Source organism: Cryptomeria japonica, chromosome 3 (assembly GCF_030272615.1).
Source record: "Cryptomeria japonica chromosome 3, Sugi_1.0, whole genome shotgun sequence".
In the NCBI taxonomy this organism is placed as follows: Eukaryota; Viridiplantae; Streptophyta; class Pinopsida; order Cupressales; family Cupressaceae; genus Cryptomeria; species Cryptomeria japonica.
In genome coordinates, this window is record NC_081407.1 from 741,465,170 (window position 1) to 741,479,014 (window position 13,845).

The 13,845-nt window shown below is 36.5% G+C and overlaps 1 protein-coding gene across 3 annotated transcripts in view; it reads left to right on the forward strand.

The window, feature by feature from the left end:
- LOC131044050 (protein TIC 40, chloroplastic) overlaps nt 1-13,845 on the forward strand; it is a 137,245-nt gene that overhangs the window by 72,452 nt on the left and 50,948 nt on the right. For all 3 annotated transcript variants that reach the window (XM_057977313.2, XM_057977315.2, XM_057977314.2), the window contains 3 exons: nt 7,655-7,733; nt 8,023-8,063; nt 8,289-8,334. In XM_057977313.2, the coding sequence (XP_057833296.2) occupies nt 7,655-7,733; nt 8,023-8,063; nt 8,289-8,334 (166 nt within the window). The remainder of the gene's footprint in view (nt 1-7,654; nt 7,734-8,022; nt 8,064-8,288; nt 8,335-13,845) is intronic.

Consider the following 13,845-nt stretch of genomic DNA (forward strand, 5'->3'; position numbering starts at 1 on the left):
TGGATGTTCCTGCCGCTTGCGTGCCAAGGGGCGAGTTGTCTTGGTTAGGTGTTGCATGCTCTTGGGCTTAATTGGGCTGAACAATAACCGGGCCTCCTTTATTGTGATTTCCTCTCCAACCTCTATGATGATTGATTGATGGAGAAGTCATAATCATAAGCAGGTGGATAAGGTGACATGGATAGGGAGAGTAGGGACGAGCACCCCCACTAGGTAGGCCACTCCATGATGGATGATTGACGTATTTGCCACATCTGGGCCAAGGAGGTATAAAGTTTGTTTTTGGGTTTAGTGTGAGGATTGCTTTGGGCCAACCTATCATGCTCCTTCATCCAAACACTATTATGCTTGAATACTAATAAATGAATATAGATGTGACATGACTTATCTAATGGATTATGGTGGTTACTAATATACGCATATTTGTACTCATATGTTTGATTCCTAACCTTTGTAGAAATGATTGGTCTTAGGAATTATATTTCAAATGTTATCTAACTTGATTGCAGGATCTAAACCATGTTTTATCTTGCTTAAGGCTTTTTAATTGGTAAATAACCCTAACTATTTATCACTTCCTTTGTTAATGGAATTTGCAGTTTTAGGGCAAGCTTAAGGATCCTCCCAAAAGGGGACATTACATGGTGTGGCACAAATAGACATACCTATAGGGAACTTGGGGTGGCAAGGTTGTTTCTTGGCCATTTTGGACACTCTCCCGCCCCCCTTCTCACTCTCATGTGGTATGATAATGGAACTTAAAATAGCATAATTTGGTAACATAGATTATGACACCTCACATATGTTGGCTCTGGATGTTTTGACCGAAGTTGAAAAACTCGGACTTGACAAAAACTCGGCAAGGCCCAAAAATGTGACTAGGCGAAAACTTAGCAAAAACTTGGCAACTTAAAAAATTGCCTAAATTTCATTAAAAATGCATTGTTTTCTGCAAAATTCAATGAAGAGATGCATCCAATGAATATATAAAAGAAACAAGGCGAGTCTAGTTATATTTGATTGATTTAAAATGCAAATTGGGTACAAAATGGCATCATCATGTGGGATACTAGTGTGTGATAGTCTGAAACAAAATGAAAATAGCAAATTGTCTTTGTAAAACTAAACATGAACACTCCATCAAAACATTTTACATCTTCCTCTTCCCAACTCTAGTAAAAAATAGGGCAGAGGTATCTCTTGTCCTAGGAGTTTGTTGTGGTTGTGCCGCCTCACTTAGCATGATTGGCTGTGGCTCGACCTCCATCTTGGAGGTGTTATTGGTACTAACAATGACAACTCATCATTGTCAACCTTCTCATCCTCCTCAATGTCATCCAATTTGAATCCAAATCCATGCCCCCCCTCCATTGCGTACCTCTCCAAATCATAGATCTCATTATTGGTAAACAATGGAGGCTGCTCCTACGTTGTCCAATCATTGTAAGGATCTATATCATCCAAATCAATTGGACCCCCTGAGGTTGATGTTTCCTCTACCTTCCTTATGTGCAACCGAAGATTATATTGCACAAAGACAAGGTCATTGAGGCGTTTCTGAGCCAATTTATTCCTCTTCATGTGGATGGACTCGAACAAGCTCCAATTGTGCTCATAACTGGATACACTACAAGGTTGGCATAAGATGCGAAGGGCAAATCTTTGCAGATTTGGGGCATTTCACCCCAATTTCTCCACCAAGACTACAAAATAAAATATTGAAGAGTTAGAATGCATTAAGTCGGCACCCTTAGAACCGCCCGACCACTTGACCAACTTAGGGAAGTCTGCATTAAGTCGGCACCCTTAGGAAGTCGGACTTGCGGTTGCTTTTGAAAGAGTTTGATGGTTGTGAACTTACCCCATATCCCGACTTTCCGACATTCCTCATGTTGTGATTAATGTTGAGCTTCCTCGAGATTTTAAGGGACATCTCCAATTCCAAGTAAGGACATTCTGGTGATGTAATTTCAAGTTATTTTAGTACCCTATCGGGGTGACATCACGAGTTGTGGTAAAGATAGGTCATGCTTGGGCGCCGACAAAATTAAATGAGCCTGTCAGACTAATAAGAGTAACGGCTTCTTGCCTTTATCCTCTCTGCCTCGTCCATTTCCATGTCATGTATTGCTTCCAAGGAATAAATCAAGGGAAGATTTACAAAGTACTGTCATTAATGGCCATTAAGCAACCAAGGATACGAAAAAGGTGGTGGCATGCGTTACTACGTTTGATGATGCCATATTTTTGTAGAGAACATTACAGATAGCTAAAGGAGGAAATTGTCATGATTTTGCACGTATCAGAATGGTTTTGCCTCATGACGGTGAGCTGCCTTTTTACAACCCAGATTTGAATTGGCCGGAGAAAGAGCAGGAGGATATAGTCCGATAGTTACGGTCTTTTGCATGGAAAGCACGAACTGATTTCAATGAATATAGGAAGGCCATCACCATATTAGATAAGATTGCAGAACAAGCTGAAAATCACGAACAACGCTTTCAGGGCGAGCTCCCAGTAGGAAGGAACCCGAATAATTAACTTCAACAAAATGGTGCTCCAAGCTAAGAAAGGTCCTGTGGTACAACCATATGTTGAGACATTGCAGGGACATTCTTTTGGACTTGTATGACTTTTTCCGAGCTATTGTTTGTGATGAGGAAGAATTTGAAGATATCCTGTTGACACTAATTGAAGAAGAGAAGGTAGATGAGATCGATAGATGGATTGTAGAGCAGAACCCGATGCCCGATGTTGGAGCCTGAGTCCGGTGATTTTATAGCCCTATTTGTTGTGAAACGGTCTATATTTTGATGTTGCTCTATGGAATTTCAGTTTTGAAACGGTCGCTTTCAAGACAGTTACTTTAGGAACCGTTTCGTGAAATGGAAAAGACAGGGGTTAGTAGTTATAAATAAGTAGATTAGTTGATCTTGAGGGATCTTTTGGGCAAACTTTGTTTTACTCTTAAGAGCAAAAACTTCTTTAAGCATATTTCTGTTTTACTGTTTTGAATATAGAAAATTTGCTGGTGGCTTCAGATATTCGTAATCTTTGAATTATGGTGTGTGAATGCTTTCTGTTCTTTTGAATGGTTATCAGTGGATGCGTCTATATTTGAGATGGTGAAAGGTTTCAGTTTTCTATTGCTGCAAAAATATAGTCTTTGAATGGTATTTTGTAGCGACCTAGTTGTTTCAAAATCTTGGAAAATCTAAAAAGCATTTCTATTTTATGCATGCCTTTTCAAAGCTTTCTGGTTAAAAGCTCTTTCCTTATTTGCTTTCTAGTTGAAAGCATTTTAGTTGATTTCTATTCATTGAATATCATCCGAAGGTAGTTGCCGCCTTGTAAAATAAGTAGAGAATCAGTCAAAAATTAGTTTATTTGGACTGGTTCGACTGTGGTTACATTTGTCACCTTTGTGGGCATGAGAATATAGAGTTAGGTGATAAATCCGTTAACCAACATATTAAAATCCATTAGTTTCTCCATTGATCAACTTCCTTATTTTAGATACTTTGTAGACACCCCTCCTCGACTTCTTGCCAATGAGGATGTGTTAAGTACATAAGCATTTTTAATGGGTGATGGAGATGTTGACACTTGGCACTCCCCTTTAGTTATTAGGGTCATATAGATAATTCGTATTTAATTATATTGAGTAATTAGTTAGCCTTTTTTGGGATTAGTGGGTTACCCTCCATTATTTTATTAGGAGGAGGTCTATATATAGAATGTGTGTTTGTGATCTTATTTTGGAGACATAGAGTGACTTCCTCCATAAGGAGAATTGTATGATTTTGTCCTATTTGAAGGGTTTATTCTTTTATATTTTTTTTTGAGTACATTGGATATTGGCCATCCTGGCCCAGAAGAATCTTGTGTTCTGTGATATCTACTCAATCTACATATTATTGTAATTAATTCACATATTTTTGTTATTATATGTGTAGATCCAAAAGATTGGTATGATGATTTTTTCTGGTTTTGTTTCCAAAAAAAGTCTTTCCTTTGGAAGGTTTTCTCTTTGATTTGTTAGAAATAGGATGTGGATTGATTATCAAAAAGTAGTCATAATAAAGATTTAAAGCAATACTTAAGATAATATGGCCATGTAAAGTTGATTAGAGGCTTTGTTTCTCACAAAGTAGTTCAATTGGGTGATCTTGTGTTGCTGTTGGAAAGGGATTTTCAAGATCTAAAAAAAGGTCATGGTAGGAAGGATTCTAAGCAGTATTAAGGGAGTGGTGGCTCTCCTAAGTGAACCCCCAAGATTCAGAGCTTACTGTTGAAAAAGGCTGCAGTGAAGTAAATTCTTCATATCTTGTAATTCAAGTGAGGAAATCGAGTTCTATTTTTTCAAACCCTATTTTTTGACTTCTTTATGGTATGATGTAGATCCTTGAACTTGAGGGAACATCAGGTTTGTTACAACTCTAGTCAAAATCCTCTCCAATGAAGACATGGAATTAGAAGACCCAATAATAGAAGAGGAGCAAGCACAAGATGGGAGAAACTGCTATGAACGTCTCAATAACTCTGAGAAATTTGGAAAATTAGTTTGCAAAGTTCATAGAAAGTAGGACACATGGGCAAGAAATAGCAAAGCATTGCAGAACTTGACCGAGATGGCATACAAACTACGAAGGGCAATTACACAAGGGAGATGTGGAATTTAGTTTCAAGGATCATGGAAGAGCAGAACCAAGGCAAAGAAGAAGAAAAAGATGATAAGGAGGAGAACAAAGATAAAGATGCAAAAAACGATGATAAGGAGGAGAATGGGGATAACAAAGAAGAAGAGGAATGCAGGATAAGGATGATAAGAAAGAGGAGAATGATGATATTAAAGGAGAATATGAAGAGGAAATGGAGGCCAAGTATGCAAGTAGATTAGCGCCAAGGATCATGATATTAAAGGAGAATATGAAGAGGAGAAGGGGGCCAAGAGTGAAATTAGTTTAGCTCCAAGGAAGGAAGATTCGATATGTCAATTTCATGGATACATTGTAAAGAATGATGTCAATGCATCCATAGACCCTAGTTGGAGTTTTAACTTCATCACCATAGACTTAGTAAGGCAATTATAGGTTCAAGCAAAGAAGGTTTAGGAGACTCAAATAGATGGTAAAAATTTTCAATTTTTTGAAAATTTGAAATTCACCATTGACAAATATGCTTTGCGTTCAGATTTATGCTTTGGATAAGGATTGGTTTGATATTGTTCTTCGATTTTTCTTGGTTAGAGACTTTGGGAGCTATCAATATTAGCATGCCAAGATTGTTAATGAAGCTTTGGTATTGAAAAAGTTAAATTTGTAGAGCTTTGTAGGCTAGAACACTTTATGTGGACTAGAGAAAGGTCAAGGTAAGCCAAGTAGATGAATTGGAAGACAAGTATATGGAAGAATAATAAGAACACCAAAAGAAAATGAAGAAAATATACAAGAAGAAAGGAGTACTACTTTTGAGCCAAAGGAACACGTGTCAGAAAAGGTTTAAGTGTTCAAGGTAGTAGAGGATATAGTTCCAGAGTTAGTAAAAAAATTCACTAAAGTTGTAGTGTTTAGACATCCACATCATCAAGAGAGACAATACTCATGGATGCATGGTATTATGTACCGAAGGAATGCTAACTATAGACATTCATAGAATTAAAGGAGTGATCATTGTAGTTTGAAATTACACATGGAATCAAGGGAATGACTGCTATAGTGGATTTGCATGCAATCAAAGAAATAACTACTATAGAAATACATGGGCATTAGAGAAGCAATTTGTATGGCTATTCATGAAAGCCAAGAGGAAATAACTATGAAGGTAAACAAAATCAAATTGGAACAAGATTTGACATAGTTACATTGAAGAAAAACTATACAAGAAGATTACATATGGATGGGTGGATGATTGAGCATGGTCTCACATGCAATGATTTGTTGTAGACTCACTATTTGTTTTCTTCTCATGTTTTGGGGACAAAAAATGTCAATGCTTGGATGGTATTTTATGTGTCTTAGCATATGCCATTATGGTGGGATGGTAATGTTGACATGTGCTACTCATCCCTTTAGTTAGTGGGATGGCGTTGTTGATATCGAGTCATATGATGTCATAATTTGCAGACTTGGGACTTGGAAGAGTATTTGGCAAAAACTCGGTGAAACTCGTCAATTTAAAAAAAATAAATTAATTTTTCGAAAAGAAGATAAATTTTATGTAAAATATACTACAATATATATCAAATGAGTTTGACGGGGGTTCGGGGGTGATGTCTTTGGTAGGATCAAGGGGCAATACCCCTTGTAGGGGATTGGGAGCAATGCCAAAAGTACTAGGTGAGTTAAAGTTGGAAAAATTGACAAGTCTGTGATAATGGGTTGGCATATATTAGATAATGGATTGGTATATATTTGGTTTAGTAGTTTACACCTCCATTATATTATTAGGAGTAGGTCTATATATAGGATGTGAATATCATTGCAAGGGATATGTGAAGATTATTGTATGTGTCTAAGGTTTAATGTCATAGGTAGCACGGAGTGGCTTCTTCCATAAGTGTTTATTCTTTTTTTTGAATATTTTTTGAATATGTTAAGTTACAGCATCGTGGCCACAAATAGGCCTTATTTTGGGTTTATCCTTTATGACATCAATAGTTTAGTTATTCTAACTTGTAATTTTGAGTCCCATGAAATTAATTTTATATTTGTTATAATATTGATTATTCGTTTCATATGTAGTTTTCAGTTTATTTATTTTATATATTTGCCAAATGCTTGTGTAATAGTTGGATCCGCAACCATGGGAAGTGGTAGATTCTTCATTTGCCAAATTTTTCTTTGCCCACGCTATCCCATTTCATGTGGTATGTTCTTGTTTCAAACAAATGTTGTTGGTCTCTCATATGTCCCCATGGAGAACTTAATCTATGCACTAGCCTCCTTGATAGAGAGTACCCCTAAGGTCAATTTATTTATGGAGCACATGAGGCAAACTTCCCTGAGGAGGAGATGCTCTATTATCATGGATTGTTTAACTGGTATTAAATGTTGACCACTTATCAATATCATCATTGTCACATGTGTAGCTATCATTTATTTTCAGAGTTTTTGGTTCTTAAGAGAAGTGGAAGGATGCAAATTTCAAATTTTAGATTTTGGAGGACACCATAGAGGAGTTTGGGGCTTCAAATGTTCTGTAAGTGGTCACAAATTCTGCATATGTCTAAGTTAGCTGGCATGTTGGTGGAGGGTGCTTACAAGCACATTTTTGTGGACTCCATATTGTGTTCATGTGTTAACAAGACATTGAAAGACATAGGAAAGATAGTCTGGGTGAAGAGAGTTGATGATGGTTGGTGATACGCTGCAAAATCTCTTACTCCAAAATCATTGTCCATATGTTTTTTAACTCTGGACATGGGAAAATAGATAGGATCTCTGGCATTTTATTTTACAGTGCAAACAAAAAATATATTCATTTATTAAACTTTAATGATAAAATATTGTTGATTTTTTTTTGAAAACTAGTGATAATTTTTTGATTGCGAGATATTCTTTCTGGATTTCTGATAAAATCATTCTATTGTATGTTGCATAATTACACAAATGTTTCTCATTAAGCTTGCATTCTTTTTTTCCTCTGTAAGCAGGGAATACTGGCCCAAATCTGACTGTAGAGGCATTGGAGAAAATGATGGAGGATCCGACAGTACAGAAGATGGTTTATCCGTAAGGGTTTGACTAGAGGTCTTTTAATTTCTTTAGTTAATAATGACTAGGGCTTAAATGGTACTGCTAACATGTTTAATATTCTGTGGATTCTTTTCTTCACTGTCTCTTTGTGGGGCAGTTTTTATTTTTTGAGATTGTACATTTTTTCAGAACCACTGGCGGGATGTTTTATAGGAAGATTATATTGCCATTTCTTTTAATGATGATGATGGCGATGATGCTAATATGTGTATGTTGTGCTAAAATGTTTAAGATCTAATGTTTTTGGTGCAACTGACTGTTGCAGGTATTTGCCCCCAGAAATGCAGAACCCAGATACTTTTAAATGTAAGCTGTTATTATGATGCTTTATTAATTTGGTTTGTCATAAAAATGTGTTTGGAACCTCCCTGAAATATGAACTAATGTGCAGAATTATTCTGATGGAATACCATCTGTTGGATGATGTGTTTTATGTTAAGTTGATGAAGGCTTTAATGAGCATTTTTAATTACATTTTAAAAAGCCTGAACAAAATTAATAATATAATGAGTTTGATATTTTTTTGTACAGGGATGATGCAGAATCCACAATATCGTCAACAACTTGAGGACATGCTGTAATATATCCATTTACCCTTCTAATTTTTTTAAAAATGAATAATGACCAATGCCCATGGAAAAAAGTCTGATGCTTTGACGACAGTTCACTTACATTGTGATTTTCTGTAGATATCTTGGTAATTTTGTGATTTCCTGTTCTTATCAATCTACGTCATGTCATAGAGAATTGCAGTAAATATTGACAGTGTATTGCTAACATTATCTATTTCATTATTGGAAATCTAGTTTGTCCAAATCTCTTTTGAGTCTAGTGGTAAATCTATAAACCTGTTATCATAATTCTTATGCCTCCTTAAATTGGGCTTCTCCTGCTTCAGTCAAATTCTATATCAGTGCTTGTTTGGGATTGTCTTAATTCATGCGCAAGTGAATGTGGAACTGCTTCTTGAAAGCTTAAATGCTGTGAATGCCATTTTTTTTTTATTGTACATCTTTATTGAGATCTGACTGTTAGATATGAGAGAGTTGCTTATTTGGTCCCTAGAGGTGGTGGAGTTGGATACTATTTGAACCAAATACCAATTCTGAATTGATATACCTGGGAATCTGTAAAGGGTTCTTTTTTCCACCTGTGGGTTTGTCCATGAAAAATCATTTTGACAAATCTGTGGTCAACCAGAATGAGTTTTGACAAATCTGTGGTAAATTTGCGAGTTTTTAATTTTATTTTTTGCTTTTAAAAATCATTTTTGAGTTTTGAATTTGACTAAAATGCTAAGTTGCCAGTATGGGTACGATACGCAGGTATGATACGCCGTTACGACAATTTTTTTTTTGGGGGTTTGGGTACGTTTGTACAAAAAAATGTAAAAATCATAAATATATACATAAATGCAGCCTAAAAAGTAGAAACAAAAATTAAATTTAGAATCCCAAATATCATCCATATGCTAAAAAAAACTTGGAACTATCATATATGATATAAATATAACAAATTTACTGTAAGTCTAATCTAATTTCCATTTGTCAAAATTTGAATCAGTTATGATAGATATATCGAATTCATTGTTCATTGGTTCAACAATTAATAATCAGCATCATATGGGTCACTAGAAAGATCAAGATCAACATCATCATTGACATTAGATGATGTAGGTAGAGTAGTGGAACCACATGCAGCGTCACTGCCACTTGCACTAGCAGCAAATTGGCTATTGGACTCCCCAGAAACTAAAGACTGTGTGGCAGCTGAAAAATCCAAATCAGTTTGCTCTGGATCTACATCCCAAAACTTTGTGCTCCCATCCTTGTACTCTTTTTGTTTATGAGTAAGCTCTTCCACCTTGCTGCCAATCAGTTGTGTTTCACTGAGTGGATAAAGGAGTATGTGCTCCAATTTCGCTCAAATGAAGAGGAACTAGCAACCTATTGAATAATTGACACAAAGTTAGAGGATGATAGTAAAAAACATAGTTGAACTACTCGCGACTCGACTCGACTCGCCAAGCCCCTGAAGAAAAAACTCGGGAAAAACTCGAAAAAACTCGGCGAAAAACTCAGCAACGTAAAAACACGCTTAATTTTAATAAAAAATGCATTTTTTTTGCAAAATTTAATGAGAAGATGCATCCGATGAGTCAATAAATGATAACACAAAAGAAACAAGCTGATTCTAGATATATTTAAATGCAAAGTGTCTACAAAATCGCATCCTCATGAGAAATGTTGATGGTTGGAAGCAAAATAGTAAATAGTTTTTATAAAACCAAAAGTAAATACAACTTCCTCTTCCCAGCTCTAGCTTAAACTAGTTTCAAACTTTCATCATATTTGAAATTTCATCATTCATACTCATAGTTTCAAACTTTCAACTCTAAAATGTATAATACCAGGATTTCTTCAATGCTAATTATGTTGTTATATGGAGTCTAATCAGACTCGGAGGTTAAATTTTCCCTACTTCCATCAGAACAGTTTCCCCCTATATTTTTCGACGGGGGTTTGGGGGCAGCGCCCCTAGGTTGGGGTCAAGGGGCATCGCCGAAGGATCTTGAAATTTGACTAAGTCTGGAAAATTGAAGAATCCTCCAAAAACTAGATTTTGCATTATAACTCTTGGAGGTCCGAAACCACTCTCAAACATCCTAACAGTATATATGGAATATAACTTAAAGTATAAGAAAGAAGAAAGATATAAGGAAATGTCACTTATACTTAAATGTTATATTCCATGTGTATATTCTGATGAAGAGAATGAAACTGATCTGAAAAAACAAAAATTGATAATTTTTTCACATGTTTGGGCCTCTTTTTTTAGTCTAGCCGAGTTTTTAAAAGAAACTCGCCGAGTTTTTGCAGGCGATTACTCAGCAAAAAACTAGCCGAGATTTTGCTGCGAATTAAAATCAGAAAAACTCGCAGAGCTCAAAAACTCGGCGAGTTTTTGCAACTCGCCGAGTACTCACTTGCGATAAAAGTTTGATTGCAAGAGTTTGAAGGTTTGGTGATGTATGGCCATTAAGGTACCACCAAGCATGAGCGGCCTTCTTATACTTGTCACGGAGAGTGGAAACACTTTGACTATTGGAGGCTACAAAATCAGCAAACTCAGTTGACATTAAATCCTCCATTTCAGAATCGGGGAAGAGTTTAGTAAGTGCTGCCCTACACCCTTCACTAACTTTTGAATCTCTATATGGTGGTACTCTTGATGGCTTAGCAAGCATTTCATCACTATAAAATTTGGGAGTCAATGCAAATGCAAGAAGATGTAGTGGGGTGGTCATTTTGTTCCACCGCTCAACACAAATAGTTTGAACCTCTTTGAAGAAAGTTTATTGGGGATCTTGCTCTTTTGCATTGATGATGACTTTCATTTCCTCAATCGTTGAGTCAATGCCATCATATACCTCTCCCAAACATGGGTGATCTGTGTCAGTATAACGAATCATACTCATGATGGGCTCAATGAAAATCAAAAGATGTTCCACTCGATCCCACCAAGTGTCATCTAGGATCATGTGTTTTACATTTGTTGCCCTTTCAATATTGGATTGCCTCCATAGGGACCAACTTTGACTAATTACCATGCTAGCAAGTGGCTCCCGCACCTGCACAAGTTGCCTCAAGACGATTGTGTTGGATGCAAATCAAGTCTCAACAACCTATTCAAAAATAAAAAATAAAAATTAGAATACAAAGAAGACATGATCAAATTTAAAAAATAAATTAAGGATTACTAAAGTGAAATGTAGATTTTAGAAATTGAAGTGTTTCAATTACCTTTAGCAACTCCAACTATGAAAATGATCTGAAAATGGCCCGTGACATGGCATGGTTTGTGATGAACATTTCGATCTCTTCAGCCTCATCATAAATTTGTTTGATCCAATCTATTTTCCTACCCATCTTTTGTAGCATGAGGTTGAGAGAGTGGAGAGCACAAGGTGTCCAATATATGTGTTCAAACCGTGTCTCAATCAACATACCTGCAGCTCTACAATTCTTTGCATTGTCCGTTATTACTTGGACAACATTTTGAGGTCCCACATCTTGAATGCATTGTATAAGGATGTTGGCAATAAATTGTGCATCCTTCACCTATCCCTCACAATCCACAGCTTTCAGAAACATTGCCCCTTTAGGGCACACTGCAATTACATTAATTAATGGTTGATTTTTGGTATCCTTTCATCCATCAGAAATGATGGACACCCTTGTTTGTTTCCATGAATTTCTAATGGGAGCCAATGCATTTTCTAAGCTTTTTACCTCCTTTGCTAGTAAGGTGCTACGCACCTTCTCATAACCTGGCCCTGTGTACCCTTGTGGAGCCTCATTTACCTTTCTCAACATATCTTGCCAATATGGTGATCTTACCACATTAAATGACAAACAGTTTGCATATAGACATCTTCCAACGGATTGATGTGCAATCTCTCTAGCATCATTTTTAAATGCTCTCTCTAATGGTCCCTTGCTTTTCTTCACAATAACAGGTTCTTCTTCATCAATTATGCCCAAGAATGGGTGGCTCTGTACCACGATATCAGGAAAATTACTATGAGATGGAGAAGTAGGGGGCCTCTTTGATCTACTTCCTCTTCCTTTCAACAAAGGATGGTTTGAGGCATTACCAACTCTTGCATCTGCTTCCTCTTGCTCTCTAATATATCCTTCGATTTGTTGAGGTGGCAACCCATTTCCATCCTTTCCTTGACATGGTTTGATTCCTTGTTGGGGAATGCCACAAAAATGGGCTTTGACACGACTGTAGGAGCTAGTTTTTTTTACACTACAAAAGTTGCATATCCAATTAAATGTTCCACCACCTTTTTGAAAGAAATTAAAACTACGTACTTTTGTCTTGGCTTGAGCCTGAGCTTGCGATGGCCTGAGCCTGCGTCACTTGAGCCGAAGACGGCTTGAGCAGAGCTGCGTCCCCTAAGAAATCAGCCTGAGCGGAGTTGTGTCGCCTGACTGGAGCTGTGGAGTTGCGTTGCTTGAGATGATTTCGCTTGAGCGGAGCTGAGTTTTGGTTGAGAAATTGGAGCTGCGTCGCCGAAGACAAATGAAGGCAAATCAGAAAATACGTTCACTTTTCGTTTTAGGTTTTATGACCCATTTTCCTTCCGCGAAAGTCAACAAAAAACCTCTTGAAATTCGTGTGCGATGCGGATTCGTTGAAAAAACAGCAGAAATACACCACGTTGGCATCACATTCATCGGGATACGGGTGTCAAAACGCGGATACGATTCCAGGACAAAATAGAGGAACCCTGTTCGATTCCATAGGGATTCCAGGTTGAATCCGATTCCAAGTCGAATCCGTACCCGGATACGGAGGAAAACCTGGCCGTACCGGTAACCTAGCTAAAATGGGATCCATAACCTTAAAAATGACTTGTAGAACATTTGAAACACTAAATTAAACTCATAAAAATTTACCTCATTGTAATGCTGAATACAAAAACCCATTTGTTCTTGTTTTGCCATTACACAAATAGAGCTGAAAATTGATAATTGAAAGTTCCAAAGTGGCATTGCTCATGGTTCTTCTTATAATCTACCTCCATTATCTAATGTCAATAATGATGAACTTTTTGATGACACATATGATGCTGATTGTTAACATTATTTTTAAATAGTGAGCAAGGAAAACTTATCATGACATTCGAGTTTGATTAATTGACACTGAAGTAGTATTTTAAATATTTATGGTGGTTTTATTTATTATATGATGCTATGTGGTAATCTGAACTTAGTTCTTGCATTTAGGATGCAAATATTAATGTATTTATGATGTTTGTATATTTTTTGTATGAACAAAGTGCAAACCCATAAATGAACTCAACCTGCAATTTCTTTTATCTAAATCTGCGTACTGAACCTGAACCTGAACTGGCAATATTGTAATTTTACTCTAGACACTTTTTTTGAGCACCATGCATCTGTTCTGAATGCTTATAATTTTGAGTAAACTGTCTCCATATGCTTAAAATCTAGAATGTAATTTACATAAGTTATTGGGTTTGATACTTTTATGTTTTGTATTGACTTGGTTCATA